The 12,381-nt window shown below is 45.5% G+C and overlaps 1 protein-coding gene across 1 annotated transcript in view; it reads right to left on the bottom strand.

Annotated features, from left to right (window-relative positions):
- Window positions 1-11,801, bottom strand: part of PCP4 (Purkinje cell protein 4) — a 48,633-nt gene extending 36,832 nt beyond the window's left edge. The window contains exon 1 of the mRNA XM_066177141.1: window positions 11,697-11,801. Within this exon, the coding sequence (XP_066033238.1) occupies window positions 11,697-11,705 (9 nt within the window). The 5' untranslated portion in view covers window positions 11,706-11,801. The remainder of the gene's footprint in view (window positions 1-11,696) is intronic.
- Between the last annotated feature and the right edge of the window lie 580 nt (window positions 11,802-12,381).

Raw genomic sequence — 12,381 nt, forward strand, 5'->3', positions numbered from 1 at the left:
TTGCCGATGCTGGGCTGTAATTTATAAATCAGCACAGTGAGAACCTGCTGATTTTGTATTTAGATTCCATATAATGTTCTAAACTGAATATTTACACCAACACCAAATGTAATCAACGTAATTAGCACAAACAGTAGCTTGCTTAATATTTAGGTTATTAGCATATTTTGAATTAAAACATTATTTCTCCAAAGACATTGTAATCACAATTTTTTTTTTTTTCAGAGGCAGGGATTAATGGAATCTTTGAAGTTAATTTTGAAAGCAGCTGCAAGAATGTATTTCCCAAATCCTGTTAATTACCATGCCAGCCATGAGAAGTAATCCCTTTTTTATTTCCTGCAGGAAATGGGAGACTTGATCCAACATGGTTTATTTACAGGGCTAACTCAGACATGGACAAGGAGTTGTCTCCAACTCAGCAGAATTACTTTTATGAGTGGAATTGGAACTTCAGCGTGGTACTGTGGAATTCCCCTAAATTGCGTGTTGGGTTTTGTTTAGCAAAGGGCAAAGAGAGTAAAATCAACTACAAAAAAACCTTCTCGCACCACATGCCAAAAAGTGACCTCACTTCTCACTTGGACTGGGTGATACAGTCCGTATCCCAATTACACTGAGGTCTCCTCTTTATCCATTTCCAAGGTGACCCAAGAGGAATATTTCAATTACATAAGAATTGATTTAGCTAGATGGCATAAATAAAAACTGACTGTCGTTCTTAAGGTGGTTTCTTCTGGGTTTTTTTTTTTCCTATTATTTCTTATCTATTGGTAGCATCAAACCTGGCATTACAGTTCCTAAAAGGGCATTTTTGGGCAGGAAACCTGCCTTAAGAACTCCTGCTTCCCATTAGAGCCCAAACCAGCCACACCTTCCCATCCCCAAGGCCTCATTTCTTTGGAAACACAATTGTTTGCAAGGTCACATGGAAAATAGGAGCACTAAAATTATTCAAGTTAAAAATAACCCTTCAGCAGAGCTGTGTTGAAAACAATCATAGAAATGATCCAGCTAAAAAAAGAAATACATTTTTCAACAGTTTCTGTTGATCATTTCAGTCGTGTAGTTGATGCCTCTGATCCACAAACAGTTGCACCAGGGCAACCAAAATTATCAGCATTGGTCCCCTGTGTAGGAAATACAGGCAGGGCACCTGATTAGGAACAAGAGAACCTTGGAGATCTGGAAACAGCATTTGGATACAGACAATATCCTGGGTATCCTTTCATATCAGCATCCCCAGCTAGGAAGAGTGTCCTAAACCAATTAAGGGGTCAGCGTATCGGCCTAGGCATAATATAACTGATTATGGATAGTGGGTTTGTAGCAAAAAAATTTACTTTATATTTTATTCTTTCGAGCCCTTCTGAAGTTTTGTGTAATGCAATTTGCTGAGCTCTAAACCCAGCTGTAATTGAGTTAGAGGTTGTCTTCAAGGGACAGCTTGGATTATTCACAGCGAAAATCTGCGCTGACAAATTGCTTCATCTCTGATCATACTGGCTATCATTATTAAAACAGGCTGCTTCTTCTCAGACTGCAAAAATTCTGGTGACTTTTTTTTTTCTGTTGGCATGTTTTTATTTCCAGTTGTACAATGAAAAAGAAAAAATCTGTTCTTATTTCCCTGCTGTTTCCCTACATATTTCAGAGGTAAACAGGTATTATCACACTTAGACTGCTCTGGTAACTGGGCCAGCCAGGATTTCCCAAAAATATTAATTATGGCAGTTTCAAGCCACCATGCAAAGGAACTTTCTGCCTTCAGCCTCGGGCAAAGCCTTTGATTTTCAAGACAAGAGCAAGACCAAGCGGCAGGGATGTTTCTGCATCACTTACTCCACGGCTCCACCCAGCCCGGGCAGCCCGCCTGGTCACAGGGAGTGACTGGAAGCAGCCCCCCGGCCACCTGCTGGGATGACAGGAGCTTCTCCAGGGTCATTCCAGCGGCAGGGAATCACTGGACTGCGAGTGTGCCGCAGCCTTGCCCGGGGGGATGACGCCAAGCCGGCACCGCGGGCTCCGAGCACATCCCTGCCAGGGAGACCCGGGATGGGCTGCTGGAGCTGCCCTTGACACGGGGCAGAGCTCAGCAGAGGATTAGTCCAGCATTGTTCCAATCTGGATCAGGAATGACCCGCTGAGAGCTTTAGGGGAGCTGCTTTGTTACGAGGGGGACGTGGTTCAGAGCAGAGCTCCTGGCACTGGGAGGAAAAACCACAGCCAAGGGATTAGAAACAACAGGGAAAGGGAAACGGGCAGGGTGAGGCACAAGGTCACCTTGATGGCCAGGAATCAGGGACAGCCATCAAATAAGCTCACATGTAGCAAGCAGAACACAAGTCAGGTCACTGCCTCTGTCCAAGAGATGGACAGAAAATTGGGATTTCCACAAATCAGAAACTCTGAGGACCCTGCAGCTGCTTGTTGCTGCGATCCATTTCATTGCCAACAGCAGCAGAGAAGAAAGCAATTTTCACGGAAAAGCTGTAAGAGTTCTCAGGTTCCCTGGCCCCAGCAGAGACATACTGGGATGCCTGCCCTAAGACTAAATCCATCCCTGTGAGGGTGGGGAGGCCCTAGCACTGGTTGGTCAGAGAATCTGTGGATGCCCCATCCCTGGAAGTGTCCAAGGCCAAGTGGAACGGGGCTTGGAGCAACCTGGGACAGTGGAAGGTGTCCCTGCCCGTGGCAGGGGTGAACAAGAAGATCCTTAAGGTCCTTTCCAACCCAAACCATTCTGTGATTCTATGAACTGTGTTTTCCAATGCAAGTTCAATGAAAACTTCCAAGTTTCTCCATGCAGTCTTCCTTTATTCCCTCTGTCTTCAGCCTCACATTATGAACCAGGTTCCATTCTGTACTTTGTGCCTTGCATTATGAAGCAAAAGAAAAAACATTAGCCATCTACACATTTACACCTCCTTCATACATGAATATGGCAAAACATCCTGCAATGCCATTAAAAATGGCCCTTAGGTGCTCCTACAAGGAAAATCATGTATTTTGGTAATAGTCTCCCATACTTATCCCGTGACTAGAAAGAAAACAGGTTCCTTAGAAGCTCCATGCACAAAGCAGATTTAGATCCAGCTGTGCTGCCTGACACACTGCAGTCACACAAAAACATCTATTCAAGACTTACATGGCATGACTGCAAAAGCTATTGCTAGAATTCAGGTAATTTACAATTTGTGCTCTCTGCAATTCACAATATTAAGGTAGAACCTTTGCTACCAATGTTCCCACACCTGCAGATCCATCCCCTAAGTCCAGTTCCAGGATGGAAGCACACAAAGCTTTTGATCCACGCAAGGAATACAAAGCAATGCTCAGAATAAAAGCCCTGTGAGAAAGAGAGGATCTCCTGTGATCTATCCTGAGAGTTTCATTCAGCTTTCTTTGGGTGTTAGTGCTCTCCAGTAGCTTGCAAAATATGCTGAAGGAAAAGAAGTGATAACTAGCCAAGTCTGACTGGCAAATTAAAATTGGCATCAAGCTGGCCTGCCTTAGGCATTTGGCTGCCCTGCTTAAACTGCAGCACATGTGTGCTGGCACATGCACCCTCAAGTGTGCCAAGCCAACAATATGTTTGCTCTCTTCCAGGGGTGTGTATCTGTCAGCTCTGACTGGAGCAGTGATATGTGTGAAGCAGCCATGAAGCCACATGGCTCGTTTTCCCCCCTCCATGTCATCTGCCTGCCCAGCCATCCTTCCTCCTCCTTCCTTCCCATCAACTTAATGCTTCTGATTTCTGGCAGTTTATCTTCCGCTTCCCTCAATCTCACATTTTGTAAGTACTCTTTTGGAATTCCAGGAAACAGACTCCCATGTCATTCAGATTTCTTCCTGGAACACGACAACAAGAAGTTCAAATAAAAGTCATTCTTCGGAGCATTTCCATTAGTGTTCCAACATGCAGAATATTCAGTATTTTAATGTAAGAGTAATTTAATGCTGGTTATTGCAAAGAGAAGCCTATTTCCTCCAAGGGAAAAAGAGAAAGAAAGATTCCCAAGAGAAAAAAAACACCATTTCTTGAAACATTAAGGCTAGAGAATGAAAATCACTAAAATTAAAGAGAAGAATACACTTGTGATTTTTATGAGGATTATTTTTCAGCCTCTGTGCCTCTCACTTAAAACTTGGACTTGAGCCTCGTAAAATGTGTTTTCATATTTATGTAGGCATTACACCCTGATACTCACCTGGTCAAGCCTCAACCTCACCCTACTGCCTGCTGAGGCAAACATTTCATGGGAAAATGCTGTCTGTGAAAACCATTCTCACAAAACACTGGTCTTCCTCCATGTCCTGAGTGTCACTAAGAAAAGGTCTAATATCATCAAAATCCTCAAGAAATCACTTATGTCCTCAGATTTATTAATTTTTGCTTCATCTGCTGCTACACACTTGCATTTTGGGGAAAAGGCTGTTGAGATCATGGTACCTGCAGGGTAAGAAGGCTGGTTTTGTTGGTCACAGTGGACACACGGAGATACAAATCACTCCTAGATATTAGCAGTGGGTTCTATCAGCTTCCCAACACTCTGTCCAGGGATTTGGAAGCTGTGCAGACCCCAAGCCTTCTTGTAAGATCTCTTCCAGCCCCTGATTCACTCCAGAAGTGCCTGTGAACTCTTGTCCAGCAGATTTAGCAGGACATGGATTTGTCCCATTTCCAGGGTCAGCCCAAGTCAGTGCTGGCTTGGGCATTTCTGAACTGTGCTCCATCATTCCCAGAAAAGGTGCACCCGAAATCCCTACAAATCCATCACCACCAGTGTGTGCAGCCAGCCACTTTTAGGAGACTCCTGTTGTGCAGTGATCCAACATGACCTTCCACAGCCCTGCTCACTCCTTCAAAGTTTAAACCATCACAACCTGACTGCATTTCAGGTTTCTCTGGTTCTGCTCCTGCAGCTTTCAACTTCTGTTGGCACCCTTCAGTTGCCGTGGCCTCACAACCCACCAAGAACCCAACTGCCAGCCAAGGAACACCAGGTAAGGCTGGTGACAAAGCAGCTCAGACCTTTCTGATTTGGACACTGAGACTCATTATTAAACACATTAAATACACACCTCTGAAATTTTTGGCAGAGCTAGAGCCTGTTTCCAAGATCTGATGCCCCCATACCTGGTGCCACCCTTCTCACCAGCTCCTTGTCTCAGTCCAGGGATCTCTGAGCTCTCCAAGGTCAAACAGAAGGACACTGGATTTTGCAAGTTATTTTACTTTCTTCTTTTTCCTTTTGTTTCTTACTTTCATCTCTCACAAAGGAACTCTCTAACATCATTCTGTCTACTGTTACATCACTCAGTGTCAGCTACACCACTGGTTAAGGTCATATTTCATGCCTTAGACTAAGGTGATAATGCAAGAACATTCAGGGTCTATAAAGTAATACTTTTCTCTTTCAGAGCAAAGACAGTGCAGCTGTAACTAATATTCAAGTCACGCAGGCAGACAATTTTCATTTCTTCTCTGACTAAACTTGTGCTTCTCCCTCCAAATTCCATGTTAGTGCATAAATAAGGCTTTATCCCTCTTGGTATGAATTGATGAGATGAGGCAACACCAGCCAAAGACCTGCCCTGTGTGACACTTGCCCAATTTACCTCTAAGTATACTTAGTGTGGTCTTTGAGGAAGCAGACATGGAGAGTGGGGATAAACTGTGATCCCAAATCCTGTCATTTATAATGTTTCACAACTGATTCCCTTTGCAGTTGCTGGCCATTTATTTTCCTAATAAGACAAATGTATATAGTCTGCTTTCCACCTCTTTTTATAAGAGAACTAGAGATTGGTTTTCTGAATTAAAATATGAGGACAAAGTTAAAAAGGGATTATTTATGATTTGACCTAGTTTATAGGTATCTACCATTTTTTTAAATTCATTTAGAAACCCAATATCCAAACAACTGAAGAAGCAGAAGATCTTTCCTTAGAAAGAGGGGCAATGTATGTTTTTCATCTTCAGGAGAAGATCCTGTGCCTTGCAGAGAACACATACATGGCTCAGGGAATTTCAGGCTCTGTCATGACAGGCTGAAGAAAGGCATTGCTTTCCCCTGCTGCTTTCTCCCATCCTCTTCAGCCAAGAGGGTGTCTCAGGATTGACATACCCAGTGTTTAGCCCACTCTGTTACAAGCTCTTCCATAGCAGAGTTAGAGAGGCAAAACATGCAAACAACATTTTCCAAGCCATCCCTACAAAAAACTGAGAGAGACATGAGCAAATGGCAGTTTGGAAATCGAATATTTTATTCGAATTAAAAACAAAAAAAACCCCAAAACAAACAAAAAAACCCCCACAAAACAAAACAAAAAACCCAAAACAAAACAAACAAAAAACCCAACACTACAAACCAGAAACAAAACAACAAAAATCCCAGAAACCTTGAATGGAAATGCCAGTGCTGTTCCTGCTGAAGTTAACTGCTACTTTACACCACATTTCATCACTAGCATGATCCAAATAATGTAATAAATGTTGGATGATGACTCCTATAAGCTTGCCAATTCATTACAAATTTAGGGATATTGGATAGAAACTAATATTCCTTTGCAATCTGAAATTATATTGTATTGTCAAGTCCTGCAGCATGAAGCTTGGAGTAAGTTATTCTTTTACAAGGAAACACGATATTGAAACACACTATTAAAGCTAAATGTCCTTTTTTAGAGTGTTGCCTGAATCTGTTGGCATTCTATACATGGCAAGAAAACCCATGAGCTTGTGCCAGTGTCATCAAATTAAGATAAATTTCCAACATCACTTCTAAGTGCTATTTTAGAAGATGCTTGATCCCACTGAAACCACACTGATGGAAAGAGTAGGCAAAGTGACAGATGTAAAACTTATTGTTCTCCCTTCTTCCTCCTCTTTTGAGCTGCAATTTACCACTCAGCTAATAAATAGATGTGAGTTAAAATTAAAAACTGATGTTCATGTGCTTATCGATCCCACCCCCATCCTGTAACAGCTGCAGAATTTCCTCCTCCACTCTGCTGTGTTCTTGCTGGGGTTTTTAGAGCTGCGCAGTCTTTGTACCTACTGTGGGTATAATGAGGCAAATAATTAACAATTGGGGTCATGGCAATAGCTGAAAAATGCAACCAGAAGGGTCCCCCTAAGGTGAGGGGCTGGTTCAGACACCTGCCAGGACTAAAAACACCAGAGCAAAGAATAGGAGCTCCTCTAAACAAATATGGTGTGTTCTTCCCTTACAAACACCAGTTCTTTGACTTAGTGCCATCAGGATTACGGTTGTATAATCCTCACTTGTGTTCATGTGGTTCCAAGATGCTAAATACCATTTCAAGGTTTCAAGGGAATTCAGGAGAACAACCCAGGGAAAAACCCCAGTTTTACCATTTTAACCACCTGAAGCAGACACAGTTGCAGCCACAAACCCCCACTCACACAGAACATTTCACACATCCCCTGTCCTTCTCCAACAGCCTCCTGCTGAACAGACCTGTCCAGAGGGATAGGGACATGTTTCAGGTTCTCCCTCAGCTCTGAGGGAAAAGGACACTCTCTCCAAGTCTGCCGAAACCGTGGGGTATCACTTGTTTGGAAAGCAGAGCCTGCCTTGCTGATGGGTGTCTTACAGACACCTCAAGCACTAGTAAAGCTCCTTTTTCAGAACATCTTTGACCCCAGAGTTATCCCAGGTCAGCCCACCTCAGCATCTTTGCTGAGTTGGCTGCTTGGACACCTCCCAGTGAGGGTGGTCTGAGCTCCAAAGGAAAGATTCAGCTCTCCAGGCTGCAGAGCAGAGCTGTCTCCATGAGCACACCCACCAGGACAGCTCATCCCCCAGGAATGCCCTGCATGTCCCAGTTACAGGACACACAAACACCCTCCACGATCCTTTTGAAGGTGGAGCCATAGCAGTGGCTACAGGATTCCAAAGCCAACGTAAGGCAAAGGGAAAGAGCTTGTTGTAGTTCAAAGCAGCAAGATTTGGTGTTCTTTGCTTCCAAAGGCTGACCAAAAACTCTGCATTTACGCAGAGATCAAGTCCCCAGCCCTTCACCTTCCCAACTAAGAGGGTCAGACTCCTAGCAGCTCTCTAAATTTTATGTGCCTGGTTGCTTGACACTTGTTTCCAAAGGAAAGCCAGAATATTCTTGCTGCTGTCTGGTAACTAGGCTGATTCTCAAACATAAAAAGCTGCTGGCTCAAAGTACACACCACTTAAGGGGTGCACATCAGCACCGTGCCAATCAGTGCTGCACTTCACACACACTGCACAAGGCTCTTCCAGTGCATGTTCCTCAATCACGGGTGCCTCAAGCAATCAAAAAGAGATTTCCCCAATGGCTCTCCTACAGTCAGACCCTAAATAACATGTATTAAAGCTGAGCTTGCCCCCTATACCAGCAAGACCACTCTGATCCTTTAAAACCTAAAGGAAATAAATGCATCCAAGGAAATCTCCTCATCCCTAAGCCACTGGAACAGCACCCAGACCACATTGAAGTGCTCTCCTTCCTAAGCCCAGACCTGATTCCGATGACAATCACGAACATGCCACACAGAAGGCAAGAGTGAACGTCACAGAAATGTCTGTGTGATTGAATGCTTCTTGTGAACCCTCGTGGCAGGGGAATACCATGACCCAACATCATCTGCAACATGTCAGGAGAGTTTAATGACTGATCAGATGGCAGGATTCCCTGTGGTGAACCGAGTTTATGCCAGATGTGAGTCTGGAGGCTCACTGGTACATCTGCTGACTGTGAATAAAGATTTGGCATCGTTCTGTGGGCCCATTAAGCAAGAGCTCTTCCCCCAGTTCAGCCTGTGTGACTGGAGATCTTTAATGGAAGCCAGGCTGCATCTCATGGCTGCTCATTGACGGCAGCTGATGTTTTTCAGCACAGCTCTCCTCTCTAGGCTCATTAAAAACAACAGAGAGGAGCCACAGACCTGCAGAAAAGGCTCCCCAGTTATGTGAGGACAGACTTTCAGAGCTAAAAATGCCTTTCGATGTAGACTGACACTCCCAAGGAATTCCCATGCAGCCAGGGGACCTGTCTGCCACTCACCCAGGCAGCAGGAAGCATAAATCACAATTTGCACAGTCATTAGGTCAACTCTTACACCTCACATTCCCACTGACTACTTGTCGGGCCAGACTTCTGCCCAGCAGAAGGAACTCATTAAACACATTTTCAGACAAATACTGCAGAGAAAGGAGTGTAGTGTTCTTCCCACAGAAAAGGTCCTTATCCTTCCTGAAAAAATATAAGCTAGCCGGTAGAAAATAGAAAAGTACTACAATCAGATGAATGACTGCCTCCTTCTCAGCTTTTTCTGCCACAAGACTGGTGACCACAGAATGGTTTGGGTTAGAAGTGACTTTAAAGAACATCTTGTTCCAGCCCTTGCCATGGGCAGGGACACCTCCTGCTACCACAGGTTGCTCAGAGCCGCATCAAACCTCTCCTTGAACACTTCCAGGGATCCAGGAGCAGCCACAGGTTCTCTGCACAACCTGTTGAAGGTGCCTCACCACACTCATAAATCACCCTAATCACTGCCCATAAACAGGAAAGAAAGTTAATTTTGCTTGAAGCAGTAAGATGAGAATTCATGCAAAGTCTCAGTAAATAACTCAGGGAGATGAAAGCTCTTTTCAGAGATTTTCTGCAACCGTATTTTCAGCGCTGCTCAAATCCAGGCAATTGGTAACATAAAGCAAAATAAAATAAAAAAAACCTTCCCACCCTCCCAACACTGTTGTATGTGGGATAATCTTTTGAGGGCTCTAATTGACCCTCTTTTCAATCACCCCATCCACAGTTTGGTTTTTTTTAGCAGATTAAGCCAAAAATAAAAATAACTTTCAATTGCAGCATTGAAGCTAAAACCACCGAGACCCCCCCCAACAGCAAACAGTTATCTAAGACCTTCCCTTCTGCTCAGGGTTTTTTTTTTGCCTGATTTCTTAACAGGAACCCTTTTTCAGTGAGGTGGTTTGGACTGGTGCAGTTGCTCTCCTCTGCCTTTTGGGGAAGAGCTGACAGCAAAGGACAGCAGGGAGGCTTTTCCTCACTGGAGCTGTGAGTGATGAACTCCCCAGTTTTGTCAGGGGAATGACAGCTGCACTGGAGACACCAAGTCCAGTGCTCAGTGTCACAGCTCTGCGCCAGGGAAACATCTCCCAGTTCCAGGGGTTCGCCAGGAATACAGCTCTGTCAGGCACAAACAAATGCACTGTGAATAAAGAACCCCTGTGCTGGGAGCAGGAAGGATCTTTATCTTCACTGTGCCTCTAAATCCAAGAGGCAATCAGTCTAATTCAAATTATGAAAGGTAATTACCAAGCAAATACAACCCAGCACAAAGCTGTGACAAGAACATCTCGTATAGTGACAATAGGTACAGCAGCATCCAAACATTACTCCTCTCCATAAGATTTTTCCCCCAAATTATAAATTTAAAGAGTGGAATAGTGCTGCTGCATCTCACAGCACGCTTCAGCCAGCCTGGGTAGCAAAATCACAGTGGCTGAAGCAAACAAAAAAAAAAAGCAACAAAATCCCAAACCCACACTGCATGAATGAACTCCAGCCAGGTGATAGAAACGCAGGCAGCAGCAGAGGAGAGGTGGTGACGAGATCTCTGTGCCTGATCCCTGCATGCAGCAGCAATGAGGATTTCCTCTGCTCTCTCCACCTGGCATGACCTGAAAGCCAAAAATGTGAGCTGCTCCTCACAAATCCCTGCACCGCACACACCAGGCTGCTCCTGCTTTTCATCTCCGGTTTACACCTCGAGGAAAACCACAGCTGAGCATAACACCTGCACAGCAAAATAGTCACAGCTTATCCGGTGTCACTCTCAATTTTGCTTCTAAAAAAAGGAAAATCCCATTTGTTAATGGAGTAGCAGATGTTTTGTAACAAACAGCCGCCAAAAATAGGCGCTGGCTAAGGCGTAGTTACAGGTACCTCTGCTGATTCCCAAAGAATGAGATGCACTAGAGAATGTGGGATCTCTCAGCTGAACCTAAAGAGTCGTACTGTCTACCAACACATTTAACTAAAAAAAAAAAAAAATCTAGTTTGAACTTCTCCACTGCAGAGAGGGAAAAAAAAAAAAAAAAAAAAAAAAAAAAAAAAAAAAGGGCAAGCAAAAAAACCCCACAAGTGCAAAATTTTAGCTTATTTATTTACAAGGGTACAAGTGATCCTTACATGTTTGGCACTATTTACATTTTTTCCCCTCGACTGTAATCCTTCTCAGGACACCACTCACAAAGTTTACATCAGCACCCAACCACAAGCAGGGCGGTTTTTTCCATGAGCTCTAGCAGGCAACTTTCCCACGAAACTTACTAAACCCTCCTTTCTACACGGGAAAGCGCTGCGTAGATAGGAGAAATTACCGGGGATCTTTAATTAGGAATCTCCATCGCCGCGCCTAGCCCTTCAAAGGGCAAAAACACCACTTTGCTTTATACTCTACAGTCACACACACACACACCTGTGGGGATGCGCTTATCGGGTTTAAGAGGAGATGCTCAGACCCCCCTCCCCGGGATCTCAGGAGCCTTCCCCGCCTTCCCAGCCCGGGATGAGCCTCTCCTTGCCCGCGGAGAGGCGAAGGTGACATTGACCCTCCGAGGTCCCGGCGGTGGCCGGCTCCCCCCGCCCCTCCCAGCCCGGCTCACCTCGCTCATGTCGCGACAGTGACAGTGGCAGCGGCCCCGCCGGCGCTCAGCGCTCCCGCCGCCCCGCGGACACCCCGTTAAGAAGCGGCGCCGCGCGCCCGGCCCGGCCGGCGCCAGCCAATCAGCGCCGCGCGCGCGCGCGGGGCCCCGCCCAGTCCCCCGCGCGCCCCGCCGTCCCGAGAGCGCGCGGCGCCCCCTGGCGGCTCTCACGGCCCTCACGGCCGGGAGCGCTTCCCGCGTCCTCCTCCTCTTCATCCTCCTCCTTTTCTTCCTCCTTTTCTTCCTGCTTTCCCTCCTCTTCCTCCTCCTTCCCCCTTCCCCCCGCACTTCCCCGAGTGCCCGGCACCATGCGTGCCACTTTGAGATGGCTTCGGGCATCCCCCCTACACGAACTCCGGGTGTGCTGGAGGCAGCCTGGGACTGGGGAATTATTGCGGCAGATCGGATGAATAAATTAAACGGGGAACTTTTTTTTTTTTCTTTTCTTTTTTTTTTTACTGTGAGGGTGGTGAGGCGCTGGAACAGGTTGGTCAGGGAGGCTGTGGACGCCTCAAGCCTGGCAGTGTTCAAAGCCAGGCTGGGATGGTGGAAGGTGTCCCATGGCAGAAGGGTTGGGGCGAGATGGTCTTTAAGATCCTTTCCTAACCCCTCAACATTTCTATAAACCAGGCAGAGAATCACTGCT

The sequence above is a fragment of the Chamaea fasciata genome, unplaced genomic scaffold (assembly GCF_029207755.1).
Source record: "Chamaea fasciata isolate MVZ Bird 193981 ecotype frontalis unplaced genomic scaffold, bChaFas1.0.hap1 SCAF_2, whole genome shotgun sequence".
In the NCBI taxonomy this organism is placed as follows: Eukaryota; Metazoa; Chordata; class Aves; order Passeriformes; family Sylviidae; genus Chamaea; species Chamaea fasciata.